Source organism: Hyla sarda, chromosome 1 (assembly GCF_029499605.1).
Source record: "Hyla sarda isolate aHylSar1 chromosome 1, aHylSar1.hap1, whole genome shotgun sequence".
NCBI classification, from domain to species: Eukaryota; Metazoa; Chordata; class Amphibia; order Anura; family Hylidae; genus Hyla; species Hyla sarda.
The window spans coordinates 377,434,312-377,452,736 of NC_079189.1; the positions used below are offsets into that span (position 1 = coordinate 377,434,312).

The 18,425-nt window shown below is 39.2% G+C and overlaps 1 protein-coding gene across 1 annotated transcript in view; it reads right to left on the minus strand.

Annotated features, from left to right (window-relative positions):
• Positions 1-234: 234 nt before the first annotated feature.
• The window catches only part of RASEF (RAS and EF-hand domain containing), a 112,225-nt gene continuing 94,034 nt past the window's right edge, over positions 235-18,425 (minus strand). The window contains exons 7-17 of the mRNA XM_056523797.1: positions 18,292-18,360; positions 16,883-16,967; positions 14,436-14,512; positions 13,185-13,419; positions 11,335-11,481; positions 9,241-9,391; positions 7,035-7,116; positions 5,163-5,277; positions 3,672-3,791; positions 1,073-1,149; positions 235-776 (exon numbers count right to left, since the gene is read on the minus strand). Coding sequence (XP_056379772.1) covers positions 668-776; positions 1,073-1,149; positions 3,672-3,791; positions 5,163-5,277; positions 7,035-7,116; positions 9,241-9,391; positions 11,335-11,481; positions 13,185-13,419; positions 14,436-14,512; positions 16,883-16,967; positions 18,292-18,360 — 1,267 coding nt within the window. The 3' untranslated portion in view covers positions 235-667. The remainder of the gene's footprint in view (positions 777-1,072; positions 1,150-3,671; positions 3,792-5,162; positions 5,278-7,034; positions 7,117-9,240; positions 9,392-11,334; positions 11,482-13,184; positions 13,420-14,435; positions 14,513-16,882; positions 16,968-18,291; positions 18,361-18,425) is intronic.

An 18,425-nucleotide genomic window follows, 5' to 3' on the forward strand; every position in this document is an offset into this window, starting at 1 on the left:
CATGGGTAGGGCATGAGAAAATACGGATTCACAAAATAGGGCTATAGAATGGGCATCTAAGCTTATAAAATGGCACTGCCTATGGAAGGAAAATAAGTTTCAGCATTTTCATTCATGTTTTATTTTCCATCTGTTGTGGCAGTGGACCATACCAAAATTCTACATTTTACAACACATTCTACGAAACACCTGCTCAGAATGAAATATTAAAAAGACAATAGAACTACATTCTTGGCATGAATTTTTTTAATAAATTATGAATAAGAGCAATAGTGTAATTAAGGACAAATACAGGGACATTCACATAGTATCTAAGAGAGAAACCAAAAAAGCATACGAAGTCACATTTATAAATAAATGTATAAAAACAGGCCGATTACATGCATTCTACATATCTTCAATATGTAGACAGAAGAACGCATGGTTAATAGCGACAGGGGTGTTGAGTTATAATCTTCTCTGTAGTTTATCCATATTGGAATCTGTACATGTACTGATGCATAAATAATATTATATCAGTTACCAGGTGCAATGTGCATTACAGGAGGAAGCAATGGGGGACAATAGACAGGCCTTATAGCATCATATACTGTATGTACAAGCCTTTGTCCAAAACACCTTATAAAAAGTAGCATTGTATGATTGGAAAGGGGCTTGTTAGAAAAGTTTAGACATTACAGCAGTTTTTCATTTGTGTCGGCTTTTTGGTAATGGCTCCCGAAAGATTAGTTACAGATCCTCTGTCATCTTCATTATCAGTGCGTTTCCTCACTTCCCTAAACAAGAAAAGACAATGGAAAGTAAATTTTAAGGCACACATCGCTTCCCTGCTCTGCACACAGTCCCCAATGGTCAGAACACAACAGTGGCCTCGCTCAACATAGCCCACACATTATTTTAAAGCAATATGGAGGCTTACTTTATAAAACAAAATACCTATTACAAATGATGCTCATGCAGACAGCTGCACCTGTCACATGGGATTTTATAGCTTTGTTTTTGTACTATAACCTAGTATAGGTTCATTTTAGATTCTGATTTATTCTTTACATATGGTAGGTATTATACATACCGTGCAAGATGAAGGACAGCCTCTACAATATTTGATCCCTCTTTGGCACTAGTTTCACAGAATAAAGCTCCATATGTCTAAACAAGAAGAAGAAAAGTTCATTTGCTTTATGAATCCTATGTTACAATGTAGTTGGGCGAACTGTATCTTATGTGGATAGGGAATAAGTGTTAAAGGGCTTGCCCCACAGGATAGGGCATGAGTGTATGATCGCAGGAGGTTCAATTGATGGAACTCCCCCATCAAGATCTCAAGAACAGAGTCCTGAGTCTCCTGTCAGAATGGAGAGGTGATCTAATGCGTGCCCTGCCATTCTATTCTCTGGCTTTAGGAGGTGCAGTAGATAGTTGGGTGCTGTTTCTGGCAGTTCCAAAGACAACTAATAGGACAACAATACACATGCATGACCGCAGTGACTTTCTGATGGGAGTCTCTAGACCCCGTTCTCGAGATTGTGGGGATCTCAGCAATGGATATGGAATAAATATTAATGGTGGGAAAATGCCTTTTATGGTAGCACAAGCCCTTTAAGTTATGAAGCCATGATGACATGTATGATGTATGAGAAAAGGGTTTTCTCACCAGAGACCTATAGCACCTAACCTACTGTGTCATTAACATCTGATTATGTTGTATTCACATGCTGGTAGCCTGTACTGGTGAGTTCCCTGGTGAGGTCCCTGTACTGAGGCAACCATACAAAGCTGGTTTGAGTAGGATTGCTTTCTTAAAGCAACCCTAAAGTTGTTCATGTTGGCCAAACACCCAAATCATCAGGATTTGCCAACCAAGTTCTGATCTCTGAATGAAAATACTTAAAAAAAATATCTGTACATTTGCAATGATTTTGGTTACTCCTTTATCCAAATTGTTGTGCAGGTAATTGTCATCATTGTCTATCACTAAACAGTGACTGGTAACAACATAAAGGTCATAGCAAAAAAATAAATCATGTGTCCAAGTAAGTGAAAACGATGTTTTCACCCAAAACACTTCCCCACCTATAGCAATGTTTTCAGTTCACCTTCATCACAAGAAAAAAAGACAGGTGATCAACATTGTCATATTTCATTCCACACATCTTTGCATTAACCTGTTCCTTTGGTTTTATCTAAACACTTTCAAGCATTTCTGGTTCAATAGTTTTAACCCCTTAACGGCAATGGACGTAAATGTACGTCATGATGACGTGGTACTTAACACACCACGACGTACATTTACGCGCCGCCATGACTGCGAGTACTGGGTGCACGCGTCATGTGCGGCAGCTTTCAGCAGCCAAGGACCCGCCGGTAATGGCGGACATCCGCGATCGCGCAAATGTCCGCCATTAACCCCTCAGATGCCGTGATCAATACAGATCATGGCATCTGCGGCAGTGCAGTACTTTCAATGGATGATCGGATCGCCCGCAGCGCTGCCGCGGTGATCCGATCATCCAGCATGGCGGCCGGAGGTCCCCTCACCTGGCTCCAGCCGTCTCCCGGGGTCTTCTGCTCTGGTCTGAGATCGAGCAGATCAGAGCAGAAGATCACCGATAATACTGATCAGTGCTATGTCCTATACATAGCACTGAACAGTATTAGCAATCAAACGATTGCTATAGATAGTCCCCTATGGGGACTATTAAAGTGTAAAAATGAAAGTCAAAAAAGTCAACAACAAAAAAAGTCAAAACATTTTAAAAATCCCCTCCCCCAATAAAAATGTTAAGTGTACTTTTTTCCTCATTTCACCCACATAAAGTGTAAAAGTTATAGGTTGTCAAAATAGAAGGATTTTAAACTACTACTACTACTAATTTGGTTAAAAAGTTTGCGATTTTTTTAAGCGCAACAATAATGGAAAAGTATATAATCATGTATATCATTTTAATTGTATTCTCCCACAGAATAAAGAACACATGTCACTTTTACCGTAAACTGTACGGCGTGAAAATGAAACCTTCCAAAATTTGCTAAATTGCGGTTTTCTTTTTAATTTCCCCACACAAATAGTATTTTTTTGGTTGCGCCATACATTTTATGGTAAAATTTGTGATTTCATTACGCAGGACAATTGGTCACGCAAAAAAAAAAAGCCCTCATACTAGTCTGTGGATGAAAATATAAAGGAGTTACGATTTTTAGAAGACAAGGAGGAAAAAAACGAAAATGCAAAGATAAAATTGGCCTGGTCCTTAAGGTCAAACTGGGCTTGGTCCTTAAGGGGTTAATTGGGCACTGTTAGATCCAAAAACGTTTATATGTTATTACTGATGAAAATAAAATACCTTTGGTAATATGGTTGCTAATAAAAATTATGAATATTTGGTATAGAAAACGGCTCCTGAAAATCCCACCACTAGGGGTCCCCATACCTACAGGGACACTAACCAGTCCAGCAGCATCAGCTTGTCCATGAGTCATGGACAAGAGATGACTCATGGACAAGGCTGCACCAATCACCTCCAACCACCACAAGGAGGGACACTCCCCTTTCCCCTGAGAGGATTTCTAAGAATGTGAGCTGATGAAAAGAGGTATTTTTATAATAAGTATAGGTGACTCGACAATGTACACTTTCAAGCATTTCATTCAAATTTGCTTTTGAAACCTACCATGGATAATTTCTCTCCATAACTGGTCGGTACACATTTATGACCTTGTTCTGATAGTGTTTGTCGGAGATCAGCTTTATTCCCAACCATCATGATAGGTATACCGTCATTTGTTGAATCCTGCAAAATAACATGACAACTTAAATATAGATATACACCTATTGTGGTTAATATGATTATTATGTGCTTAGGTACATTTCCTGAAATACATTTATGTGAGTTTGTCAGAACTAGTTTGTTTCTATACTCTCAATATAAGTGTGTGTATATTATAGTGTTTGATTGGATAGAAGTAAAAAAAAAAAGGCTGGTTTCCCTTTAGCCTGGAAGAATAATAAGCAAAGATGGGGTAGGTAATACTGCAGAAGGCATAAGTCCATAATTTAGTTTAATAATACATGTCATAGCATAATTCCTAAGTGGTCTACAATGTTAATAAACATTGTTTTTTCTTCTTATTAGATCTACTCTCAGTTTATCTAAATGATGTAAACCTGTGTATGTATAAGCCTACATGGCAGTATATTTTATGCTGCTGTGACAACATTTAAAGGCTAGGCACACTATTGGCACTGTCATTTTTAATGTGATTCATGTATTTTTGGATAAAAAAAAAATGGTTAAAGGTTTTATAAAAAATTGTGAACTGTTTGGGTTTGACAGCTTCTATGCAAGCTGCAGAAACATATTCGATATGAAATCTGTCAGATCCCATGTTTGACAGTTTAGGGTGACAGTACATGAACAGACTGCTGCCTGGTGTGAATGCTGGTTAACTAAAGGAGCACTCGTTTAACTAGAATTACATGGCTCAGTAATCATGCAGGCAGAGCCACACAGACAATCAATTGGTTCAACCTTAAATCGGTAACCCAGCCCTAAAATAAATAAGGTATGGTACTTATACCTATACAAGTCCTGTTGCAGCTCACATTCTCCTGCCAGTACCCCACTGCTCAACTCTTCAGCCTGCATCCGAGATAAGCAATCAGTGCGGGACCGTTACGCTCAGCCAATCACTGGCCTCAGTGGTGTCATGTACTGCCAGTGCTTGGCTGAGAGGGCAATTCCTGCCCCCCAAATGCTTACCTCGGAGTAGGCACAGGGGACTGGAAGAAGAAGAATGGGAGCTGCAGGGGGACCAGAACGGGACCAGAAGTTTTTTCTATTTTAATACAATCTCAGCACTACATAATTTTTTTACAGTGCCGGAATACCGGAATACCCCTTTAACATCTACCCTTCATCCCCTATTACAATAAACAAAGGATTTTTTTTAACATGTGAAAACCATGTGATCAGCTGACAAACAAGCATTTGCTGGTTCATTGGCTGACCGTTGGACCTATTACACAAGAGGATTATCAGTCAAATGTGTACAGTGAAAGGCTGAAGCTGAAAAATCCAAATGGTTTAAAATAAAAAAGCTAATTACCAAAATATTTTTTATTCATAAATTCTTCATTTTCTTAAATGAAAGGGTGAACTAACCTCGATCATATCTATCCATTCTCTTACATTCAGGAAGCTCTTCTCACAAGTCACATCATAGAGAAGTAAAACTCCATCTGCTCTTCTGAAGTAAGACTTTGCAATGCTCCTAAATCTGAAACAACAAAACAAGTGATTTCTTAATGTTTTAAATACTTATGAATATACAGGGTGGGCTATTTATATGTATACACCATAATAAAATGGGAATGGTTGGTGATATTAACTTCCCGTTTGTGGCACATTAGTATATGTGAGGGGGAAACTTTTCAAGATGGGTGGTGACCATGGTGGCCATTTTGAAGTCGGCCATTTTGAATCCAACTTTTGTTTTTTCAATAGGAAGAGGGTCATGTGACATATCAAACTTATTGGGAATTTCACAAGAAAAACAATGATGTGCTTGGTTTTAATGTAACTTTATTCTTTCATGAGTTATTTACAAGTTTCTCTTTGTTTACAGCCATTGACATGTCGTCGAGGTTAACACGTAAGGAGCGGATAGAAATTGTGTTGAGGTCTGGTGAACGCAGTAACCGGGTCATTGCAGCAGATTTCAATGCAAGATCACCTACAAGACCACCCATCTCCCATGCTACAGTTAGCAGACTGCTTGCTAAGTTTCGTGAAACTGGTTCAGTGTTGGATTTGCAAAGATGTGGACGCATGAAATCTGTCACTAATGAAGAAACATCAGTGGCTGTCCTAGCTTCATTCAGGAAGAGCCACGGCGTACCACTCGCCGCATGTCACTGGAGAATGGCATTAGTCGAACATCCCTTCGGCGGATATTAGCTACTCACAAATGGCACCCTTACAAATTCCAGCTACTGCAGCATCTCAACGAGGATGACCCAGATCGGCGCACTGAATTTGCAGAATGGGCAAAACAAAAATTGGAAAGGGACCCTCAGTTTACGCAGAAGATTTTGTTCAGTGATGAGGCAAACTTTTATGTGAATGGTGAAGTTAACAAACAAAACCACCGCTATACGTCTGACACTCACCCACATTGGATAGATCCCTCCAAGACTGTTGGAACACAAAAATTGATGGTATGGTGTGGTATATGGGGTACAAAGATAGTGGGGCCATTCTTCATCAATGGAAACCTCAAGGCCACTGGATATGCAAAATTGCTACATGATGATGTGTTTCCCTCTTTATGCACTGAAGCTGGCACGTTCCATGAGTTTTTCCAGCAAGATGGTGCACCACCACATTATGGGTGTCAGGTCCGAGCATTCCTAGATGAACAGTTTCCTGGAAAGTGGATTGGTCGTCGTGGGCCCCCAAGGTCTCCCGATCTGACCCCCTTTGACTTTTATCTTTGGGGTCATCTGAAGGCAATTGTCTATGCTGTGAAAATACGAGACGTGCAGCACCTGAAACTACGGATACTGGAAGCCTGTGCTAGCATTTCTCCTGCGGTGTTGCTATCAGTGTGTGAAGAGTGGGAGAAGAGGGTTGCATTGACAATCCAACACAATGGGCAGCACATTGAACACATTTTATAAGTGGTTAGAAACTTGTAAATAACTCATGAAAGAATAAAGTTACGTTAAAACCAAGCACATCATTGTTTTTCTTGTGAAAGTCCCAATAAGTTTGATGTGTCACATGACCCTCTTCCTAGTGAAAAAACTAAAGTTGGATTCAAAATGGCCGACTTCAAAATGGCCGCCATGGTCACCACCCATCTTGAAAAGTTTCCCCCCTCACATATACTAATGTGCCACAAACAGGAAGTTAATATCACCAACCATTCACGTTTTATTAAGGTGTATCCATATAAATGGCCCACCCTGTATATTAAATTGAAATATATCTTTGACACAAATATAAGAAATCATAAAATCTTTGATGCAATACCTCTCCTGACCTGCTGTATCCCACAACTGTAATAGAGCTGGTTCCCCATCCACCACCAATGTCTTCATCTGAAAATCCACACCTATTTTTAAGAAGGAAATTAAAAAAAGATGTAAGTTATTTTGTGAAATCTTTATGAAATGGTATCATAATCACAGAAATGTAAAATCTATATTACTAAGCAGAAATTCAGAATTGTGAATGAGAGTGCGGAATCCCATAGAATTCTATGAGCTTAAATTTGAGGCAGAATTCTGCAAGTGGAAATTCTGCCATGTGAATAGACCTTCACAGGATTGTAGCTATACACAGCTATAGTTCAACAAGCAAAACTAAGGCACAGTAGGCCAAACAGGCTAACAGTATGGTGTGATATTGACAGCATACAGAAAAAAATTCTAGTTTTTTTTACTTGACTTTGTTTCTATAGTCACAAAAGAATACAGCAGTACTATAAATAACATGCAACAGTTGAGGGCCTTTGAGTCATTATACAATAGTGTATGCTGCCTGACTGTGTAATTTCCACAGTGATGAACGGTTACACTGAACCCCAATCTGTGGCTGTCCAACTGTTACAAAACTACAACACCCATAATGCTTGAAGCTTTGCAGGCATGATGGGAGATGTAGTTTTGCAACAGCTAGAGAGCCACTTAAACCGAGGTGATTTTAGAGTATGCAGCCTATTTTATTTTAATGGGTGTCTGACTTCTGCGACACCCACCGTAAAAAAAAAAAAGGGCTGAGTAGTCTAATATGGCCGGGCCTATTTTTGCTTCCAGTCCGGCCCTGGAAGTATGTGTATTACAGGAATTTCCCAACCTTTATCTCTACAGTTGTTTCAAAACTGCAGCTCCCATTATGCTCTGCTGTCTGCTTGATGGCAGTTGGAGTTTTGCAAAGGTGGAGAGTTCATATGGGGGGGGGGAGCTAATTCGTTGTTTTAAGGGACACAATGGCAATATTATATTTGGGAGTTCAGCATGTGGTAGTTCTATACTCAGGACAGTGTGAGGCAGCATCATAATCAGGGGCACAATTTGTGCCAGCATTATACTCAGGGACAGGTGTGTGGCAGTATTATATCAGGGGCATAGTGTTTGACAGAATTCTATTTAGGTATACAGAATGTGGCAGTTCTATATTCAGGAGCACAGTGTGACAGTAATTATACCAGGGGCACAGTATGTGGCAGTTATATATTCAGGGGCACAGTATGTGGCAGTTACATAGTCAGGGGCACAGTGTGTGGTAGTTACATATATAGGGGCACAGTATGTGGCAGTTATATATTCAGGGGCACAGTGTGTGGTAGTTGGAGAACAATTATGACTTATTAAGTGCTAATTATGTTCAATAACAGGCCATGCCTACTTCTGGCATGGCACTGCGGCCGCTAGGTGTGAACCAGGTCCTAGCGTTTAGCTCGGACCTACACTGGATGGCAGACCTGGAAAAGTGGACCCCTACTAAAAGTAGTTGAGTACTCCTGCTGTAGACCATAAGGAATTTTACCATAAGCACATCACTATTTAGGCATTCCAAAACAGCATATTTGTTGTTTTAATTCAGTGAATTAAAGTCTGGTGTGGAAATATGTGGCAGTGTTATGTGAGCACTATTAAAGCATTTTTAATTAATGTATAGAGGTGTTATTTAGGCATTGTATGTAGTATTATTAGGTACTAAATAGCTGCATTGTATGGGCACAGTATAGTAGCATTATTTTTTATTGTATGGCAGTATGTGAGTATGAACACTCAAACATTAAGGTTAAAAGTGCATGAGTATATGTAAGAAAAAATGTATACATATACACAAAGTACAAGATATACACAAAAATAATGGTGAGCGCTGTGCGGTGAGCATAATCTTGCTCATATTATATCAAACTGGTCCTGCACTAAAGGATATGCCACACTGCAGTCTTACTCTTGATTAACCACTGGTACAATATTTAAAGGGGGTTTCCCAAGATTAAAAGTGATCACCAATCCACAGGGACCACCATCGATCACAAGAATAGTGGTCCCTTGTCCTCCAGGCGAATGAAGCACCCAGAGGAAAGAAACCCTTTGTTCCTGTGATCGGATGGGATCCTACAGGTCAGATTCCAACCAATCAGATTGTTTTCCCCTCTACAGCGGAAAGGTGATACTCTTTAATGCTGTGATAACTCCTAATTCTCAGTGTGTTAACATACCCAGGGTTGCACTTGTGTTCCCTCGAAACTCATTTTTACAAAGTCTCATGAGAAAGCTGGACTTCCCGACAGCAGCATCCCCAGCGAGGACTATCTTGTATGCTTTCTCGGTGCTGGGAAATTTGCTCACACGGTCTGCAGTAGTCTCTGCCTGGTAGGAGAGATAATATTCTACTCAGTGTCAAGATATTTGTGATTATTCATTAATATTATTCATAGAAATACTGTAGATAGATATTGTGTAACAGTTAGGCATTACAAAAATGTTCTGGTGTTCAATGCAGTTGTACCTAAAAAAATCTTTATATGTTATACTTAGCTGGTTACAATAGTGTCAGACATGATGCAATTTCATATACACTTAGAAGTTACACTTAGGAACACATCCTTTGTCTCTCAGATAATGGCATCACGACTGATGTGGCATTATATATATATATATATATATATATATATATATATAGATATATATATATATAGTTGCAGTATCTTGTAATACCTTTTTTATTGAACTAACAAGATTTTATAGAGACAAGCTTTCGGGATTCCTCCCTTTATCAAGTCATAAGCATCAATGGACTAATACGGCTACTCCTAACTACTCTCTCTCTCTCTCTATCTCTCTCTCTCTCGTGTGTATATATATATATATATATATATATATATATATATATATATATATATACACACACAGTCATGGCATAAATGTTGGCACCCCTGAAATTTTTCACGAAAATTAAGTATTTCTCACAGAAAAGGATTGCAGTAACACATGTTTTGCTATACACATGTTTATTCCCTTTGTGTGTATTGGAACTAAACCAAAAAAGGGAGGAAAAAAAGCAAATTGGACATAATGTCACACCAAACTGCAAAAATGGGCTGGACAAAATTATTAGCACCCTTTACAAATTGGGGAAAAATAAGATTGTTTCAAGCATGTGATGCTCCTTTAAACTCACCTGGGGCAAGTAACAGGTGTGGGCATAATAAAAACCACATCTGAAAGCAGATAAAAAGGAGAGAAGTTCACTTAGTCTTTGCATTGTGTGTCTGTGTGTGCCACACTAAGCATGGACAACAGAAAGAGGAGAAAAGAACTGTCTGAGGACTTGAGAACCAAAATTGTGGAAAAATATCAACAATCTCAAGGTTACAAGTCCATCTCCAGAGATCTAGATTTGCCTTTGTCCACAGTGCACAACATTATCAAGAAGTTTGCAACCCATGGCACTGTAGCTAATCTCCCTGGGCGTGCACGGAAGGGAAAAATTGATTCATTCCGGCTGAGAGGTGTAAGAAGCTTATTGATGGTTATACGAAGCGACTGATTTCAGTTATTTTTTCCAAAGGGTGTGCAACCAAATTTTAAGTTAAGGGTGCCAATAATTTTGTGAAGCCCATTTTTGGAGTTTGGTGTGACATTATGTCCAATTTGCTTTTTTTCTTCCCTTTCTTAATTTAGTTCCAATACACAAAGAGAATAAACATGTGTATAGTAAAACATGTGTTACTGCAATCCTTTTCTGTGAGAAATACTTAATTTTCTTGAAAAACTTCAAGGGTGCCAACAGTAATGACCATGACTGTATATATATATATATATATATATATATATATATATATATATGACAATATAGTTATTTTCTATCTTGTAGGATTCTTTACATGCTATTAATTTCAGTCAAATTTAATTTCTACATTAAAATGAGTGGGAACTGGACATGCTTGACTTTACTGGGAATTAGAGCTTTACAGGCTTATGACATGTCTGGTTGACATGTCCTAAAAAGTCTATTTATGGTAGCGAGAAAATGACCTACTGTTTAAATCAAATTATGTTATATGTCATGATAAACTTCATTAAGAATTTTAAATATTTTTTTTTTAAGTTAAACAATTCATTTTCTGATACATTCCCTTTAAAAAGTGTCCAACCAATTCTTTTTTTTTTACCACATGTATCTTTTAGGACAAGTATGGTTCGCCTATCCACTTTCAGCACTGTGTTTTTAGCTATGATTAGATCAAATTACATTTAAAGCATTCATTTTAGTGTAAAGACTTGTAAGCAGTCACAGGATCTCTGCTTACATTTGTCACATGTGCAGGCAATGCTGAGATACACTTTCTCGATGATGCACCTGAGCTGCTCCTGCTGACCGGTCGTGATGGTTTCCAATCTAGATATGAGCCACCAGATTCAGGAGCATAAGATTCTTCATCCCGAATTTCAGGAACCTGCAAAGGATTAACAAAGATGACATACCGCATTAGTACTACTTCATAATGCATCTATCAAATTTGTGAAAAATATAGCTTCAATTTAAGATAGAATATTTGTAAATTAATTTTAGTCATTTAAAAAGATTTTTATAAAACTGCGTGGTTTTGGTTTATTAGCCCTTCAGCCCTGGCACCGAGATCCTGAAAGTCCCTTCCATGGAGAACAGCTATTTTTTATTCTCTCCATTTCAGGCAGAGGGACCAGAACTTGACTGTTTGCCAGTACTACACATCCAAACACCATAGACATCTGTAGGCACATAGGGGAATATTTATTAAAACCTGCCAAGAGGAAAAGTTGCCCAGTTGCCCATAGCAACCAATCAGATCGCTTCTTTCATTTTTGACAAGACCTCTGCAAAATGAAAGAAGTGATCTGATTGGTTGCTATGGGCAACTCAGCAACATTTCCTCTAGACAGGTTTTGATAAATCTCCCCCATACACCTTAGGCTAAAGTAGGCCGAACCCGGCGACTTCAGACTTCTCAGCTCTCCACTGACAGATGATGTCCAAGGAGAGATGGGTTATGAGTGGTGGATTTTACCACCTGACCATATTGTTTCTGTGAGGAATAAGCTGGCACTAGAGCTGTCTGATAGCAGCTTACCCTTCCCTTTGCCATAGCGAATGCATGAACAGGGGCTCAGGAGAGATAACTGTTGGCCAAACTTATTTTCGCCCAACAATTATCGCAAATGTGATGTCAACTTAATTTCCTTTTCCTTAGTTTCTCTCTAGGCTAACACTATGCTGGGGAATGAATTACAGTACACTACTATAGATGGTATGTGTAGGGAGAAGCTGTTTTTGATGCACTGGCTTTGAAAAGTGCTATGTGAGCAGAAAGGAAAGAAACAGCAGCAGTAAAGCAAAGAAGGGGTTACAGAGAATATTTGACTGCTGCTGTTGAGTTGAGAGAAAAGCCTTGATTTACCTTTCAGGCCGAGCTTTGATCCTTCTAGTGGAAGCAGACAAGTTCCCAGATTGCAGGTACATAGCCTCTCCCTCTCTCATATACCACTAGCTAAGCACTGCTCCCACTTTCTGTGCTCTGTCTTGCTGTCTCTGTTCCCAAGAAGAAATTTCCCTAACAAAAGTCAGTAGACAGCAGATAGCAGGGAAAGGAGTCACCAGTGGCCAAGACTTTTTTGGGGGGTAAGGAAGTTTGTGTTAGGGAAGTTTTTGAAACAACAGTAAACATTAAAGCCTAAGTCTAACTTTAGCTTTTACGGGTTCCATTATAATTACACATTGACACATATGCCACAGTATTCATGTTGAAAATAAGGACGAAATTAAGTTTAGATATATAGGTATATACAGTGTGGCATTATTTAGTTCTACAATAGGACAGCATTGTTTGTGTGAACTGACATGCTTTTATATAAGGACTCCTTGCGTATCAGAAGCCATGAACATCCTCATTACATAATATTACAATAATCCCTGTATATTATATATTATCTCCACAGTATTATATATTATTTCCACAGATGATAAAATTATTTTACGTAAAGAGAAAGTGTTATTGATATGAAGAATTATTTATTATTATTTTCCTTATCATTATATATAAAGAGATAAGTAACAGCGACCTATTTAAAGTAAGGTGACATCTGTGGCTCGGAGAAAGAGTGTTCTGATGCACATACTCACATCTGTATCTGATGCATCACCGCCATAGCCTTCATGAGCAAATCGTGAGCGCTGAAAACTTCTTGGAGGCCTGTATTCTACCTCAGAATCGTATTCATTGGAGTCCCTCAAGGTGGACAGTCCACTGTCTATACAACTTTCAGGAAGGCTGTCAACCTCACAGTTCATTCTCTGCATTGGATCACATGCCGCCAAAGTATCATAGTCTTCATCTAAGAAGGATGATCGAGGAGACCTTGCAAAAGGAATTTTACTATGTTACACGTGCACTAGTGCCTGCTCTCTTATAGGGCTAGTGTGCGCTGAAGTTCTGCATCACCATTCAGTGATCTTCAATCTTAATCCTTCTCTTATCATTTCCTGCCCTAGCAATAAGGTTCTTAGCAACTGTTTGTACAATGGGTTCTACAGAACAATTTACTCATACTTGACTACAGGGCTCCCTGTTGCTAAGTTTAGATGCTTGTGGGCGAAAAAGAAGGGAGGCTCTTAAACTTTGCCTTTCAGTTTAGACCCAAGTGAAATCCATTGCAACCTTGGGGATTAGCATCATCTTCCAGGAAGCCATTCTTTCACATGTCCTTATAATTGTTAGAGCTATGTTTTTTACAATACAGAAGTCAAAATCCTGGGCTTACTGTCATACAGCAGCGGAGCAGAATGACAACATTTTGGATGTTTGCAGCTGCCACTAGGAGGAGCTAACAAAGTGGATTTGCTAATGTATACATCTACCTTATAGCTCCCTCATTTACTCTTTTTGTGCATTGTGCAACAACATTTTTCAACCTTATCCAGGGATGATTTTATAGAAAATGGGGTACTAGGTAATGAGGCCCTTGCTTGACATTTTAGACAGTTACAATAGTATTTTAGAAAACTGCAAAAATAATAACTATAATTATTATCAAAAAAAAATACTACCATTAAGTTCCCTTATACCACTGTCATATATTGCTCACAAACAAATTGCCATGCAATGGCCAGACAATACTGCCATACAATGCCAGACAATACTGCCATACAATCCTGAAATAACGCTTCACATATTAATGTATATATAGCTTACATAATACAACCTTATAGATCTGTACATAGCAAGAAAGAGAAGGCTGTGCAACTGTGATTTAGGAAAAAGAGAGTCTCGGCAACAACCCAGTTTGATGCCCCACAAAACCAGCCCTAATCCAATCACAACATGAAATAAAAAGTAGAAATAAAAAATGAGACATCACTAAAAGTCATACTTACCGGTCGTAGGGAGAATTAGATCTGTTTAGCTTAGGACTGTGTCTGGAAATTGTACTTCCAGGTGAAGTGTTTGCACGCTAGAAAGACAAAGCACAATGGCCAAGGTTTATCAGTGCTAAACAGCCTAAACTGAAACTAGACAGTCTAAGAAGTCACACAATTTATCATAGTGGCACAAGCTGTCTAATACATTTTGCACAGTTTTGTTTAACTCTTATAGCAATTCGAGATTTGCTTTAAAAAAAAAAATCTGGGTAAATCTAGATTTTGGTGCAATTTGTTTCAATTAAAGCCAAACCCCTTTTAAGTCACGCCCCTTGTTTAGTGAACTGCAAATTAAGTCTAAAACTCATAACAAATGTTAAGATGCAACAAATTTTACCACAATTCACACAATTTAGAGTGTAACTGCCGTTAGCAAGAACTTAATATATAATGTAGATACCATTATATGTATATTTTCATTGGTTAAAAACATCTGTATATTTTGTCCCTACAGCTATTGCCTGTGTGTCTCTGTGAGGAGTCCTAATACAGGAAGTGTAGGTGGACAAGCAGGGCTGTGTGCAGGCTCCTGGCTTTGTCAATCATCCTGATCTGTGAGCCGGGAGAGTGTCACTGAGCCTTACTGCACAAAGCCCTGCTTGTACTCAGTGTACAGAGCCCTGCTTGTCCTCAGTGCACAGAGCCCTGCTTGTCCTCAGTGCACAGAGCCCTGCTTGTCCTCAGTGCACAGAGCCATGCTTGTCCTCAGTGTACAGAGCCCTGCTTGTCCTCAGTGTACAGAGCCCTGCTTGTCCACAGAGCACAGAGCCCTGCTTGCCCCCTGCTTGTCCTCAGTGTACAGAGCCCTTCTTGTCCTCAGTGTACAGAGCCCTGCTTGTCCTCAGTGTACAGAGCCCAGATTGTCCTCAATGTACAGAGCCCTGCTTGTCCTCAGTGTACAGAGCCCTGCTTGTCCTCAGTGTACAGAGCCCTGCTTGTCCTCAGTGTACAGAGCCCTGCTTGTCCTCAGTGTACAGAGCCCTGCTTGTCCTCAGTTTACGGAGCCCTGCTTGTCCACAGAGCACAGAGCCCGGCTTGTCCTCAGTGTACAGAGCCCTGCTCATCCTCAGTGTTCAGAGCCCTGCTTCTCCTCAGTGTACAGAGCCCAGATTGTCCTCAGTGTACAGAGCCCTGCTTGTCCTCAGTATACAGAGCCCTGCTTGTCCTCAGTGTACAGAGCCCTGCTTGTCCACAGAGCACAGAGCCTGGCTTGTCCCCTGCTTGTCCTCAGTGTACAGAGCCCTGCTCATCGTCAGTGTTCAGAGCCCTGCTTGTCCTCAGTGTACAGAGCCCAGATTGTCCTCAGTGTACAGAGCCCTGCTTGTCCTCAGTATACAGAGCCCTGCTTGTCCTCAGTGTACAGAGCCCTGCTTGTCCTCAGTGTACAGAGCCCGGCTTGTCCTCAGTATACAGAGCCCTGCTTGTCCTCAGTGTACAGAGCCCTGCTTGTCCTCAGTGTACAGAGCCCTGCTTGTCCTCAGTGCACAGAGCCCTGCTCGTCCTCAGTGTACAGAGCCCTGCTTGTCCTCAGTGTACAGAGCCCTGCTTGTCCTCAGTGTACAGAGCCCTGCTTGTCTTCAGTGTACAGAGCCCTGCTTGTCCTGAGTGCACAGAGCCCTGCTTGTCCTCAGTGTACAGAGCCCTGCTTGTCCTCAGTGTACAGAGCCCTGCTTGTCCTCAGTGTACAGAGCCCTGCTTGTCTTCAGTGTACAGAGCCCTGCTTGTCCTCAGTGTACAGAGTCCTGCTTTTCCACCCACACTTCCTGTATTTGGTTTCCACACAGAGACACACAGACAATAGCTGTAGGAACAAAAAATACACATTTTTACCAATGTTTATTACAAATATACAGATAATGTTACATATATAAAATACATTATATAAAAAGTTTTTGCTAAGAGCAGGTAAACTTTAATTTGAGGAAAATGCACATAAATACATTTTCCCCAAGCTGTCATAGGAGCTGAGGTGAATATACACTACAATTTCTCAATTGATGAAAAATGAAACCAGCAAATCAGTGAAAGAATAAAGTGGGAAAAAGAATAAACCAGAAAAAGAAATATTTTATGCTATTTTGTGTAGAAACTTTTCCCTTACATAAAGAAACTTTCCAGGTTTCCTGATTGCCATGTGAACTCAGTGAGTTCTTTCTATATTCTAATTTGTAATAGAAATGATGTAAAAATTGCCAGGCAGAATTGTGCAGCCAAGCTATAAAATGTCTTTTATAGCAGATAAATTTGTTCTCCAGATAATATTTTTCTTGCTGCTAGGAGAACCAAGTAGAAAAGATTAAACTTTGCTAAAGATGTCGATGCCCAAAGCCAAACTCATATTCACATGGCAGGGAGCGTATAATTACGCACTTGTACAGCAGTAACCAGAGTCAGGAACTTACCAGTGATCTGTTATACTTGATCAGGCTGTTCTCCAGCACGGTCCGCAGTCCATCATTACTGTCATGCAGCTTTCTATTAGCTGTTCTGTAATCAAAAGGAATAAAATGTGAACTAAAGAAAAGCTCCGGGGTCTTTTCTGCTTAATTTAGATAGTGTAAAAGAGAATTATAAAATTATCATTTAAAAAAAATGATAATTTATAAAAAAATATCATTTAAACCTAGCAATCAAACGTATAGTTAAGAGTAATGTTGCCATTATTATCTGCCAGCCAAAAATCTAAATGCACAGTGTTTCCCCAATAAGAGCATTCATATGTAAACACACTGAAAAATTACCAAAACACAAAAATCCCCAGAATGGGTTAGGGTCAAAATGATCTAGAACAAATTGACCAGGGGTTGCCCCCTGATCACAAAACCCTTTTTAAATTCCCACCCCTTAACACTTAACTTTTATTATGTCATAAATAATAATGAAAAGTATAATGTGAAGTGGAGTCTATTAAAACCCCAGTCCTTTAGTGTGTATATCAATATGCATACATATTATCAGATACCTCTGTGCATGTTCAGTGAAGTAACAATCACCAGTGGCCTGCAGGTACCCTGGTTGATTATAGTATTGACACACTGTTAGGACTGCAATTAAAACCAAACACTGCCCCCTCTACATGTTTCGTTACAACACTAACATCCTCAGGAAGAAACAGGCATCCTGAGGACGTTAGTGTTGTAACGAAACATGTAGAGGGGGCAGTGTTTGGTTTTAATTGCAGTCCTAACAGTGTGTCAATACTATAATCAACCAGGGTACCTGCAGGCCACTGGTGATTGTTAATTCACTGAACATGCACAGAGGTGTCTGATAATATGTATGCATATTGATATACACACTAAAGGACTGTGGTTTTAATAGACTCCACTTCACATTATACTTTTCATTATTATTTATGACATAATAAAAGTTATGTTTTAAGGGGTGGGAATTGGTTCTAGACACTGAAAAATTAGGCACTTTGTTTTACTAGATAATACAAATTTAAATTTATAAAAATTTTTTTTTCATATATTGTACTTAAAACAGATACCAAATAACATTGTGGAGGCACAATAGCCCTGTTCAAGTTTGGCACCCATGTAATAGGGTCCTGAGGCTGTGTGGATATTTTTATACCAGTGCAGTTATTGTTATGAACCTCTTAGAATACCTGGTTTTAAGTGTTTTTAAAGTAAATAAAATTGATTTTTTATAGAATGGTAGACATTTTCAATATAGAAGTGGATTTGTATATTTAAAGTTTTCTATTATGATAACATATTTAAATAAGGGGGGTAGTTTAATATGTGCCCAGCCTAAGAACTGAGGTCTTGCCTTTTAAGCTTTTTGTGTATAAAAATGTACATACTGCAAAATTTCGATTTGCCGTGCCAAATTGTCACGTTCATCTGTATATTCCCTGATAACTTCCATGTCTCTGTAATGGAGAATACATCAGTATTACATTCCAACCATGAACTTTCTTAACACTTTTCTCAAGAA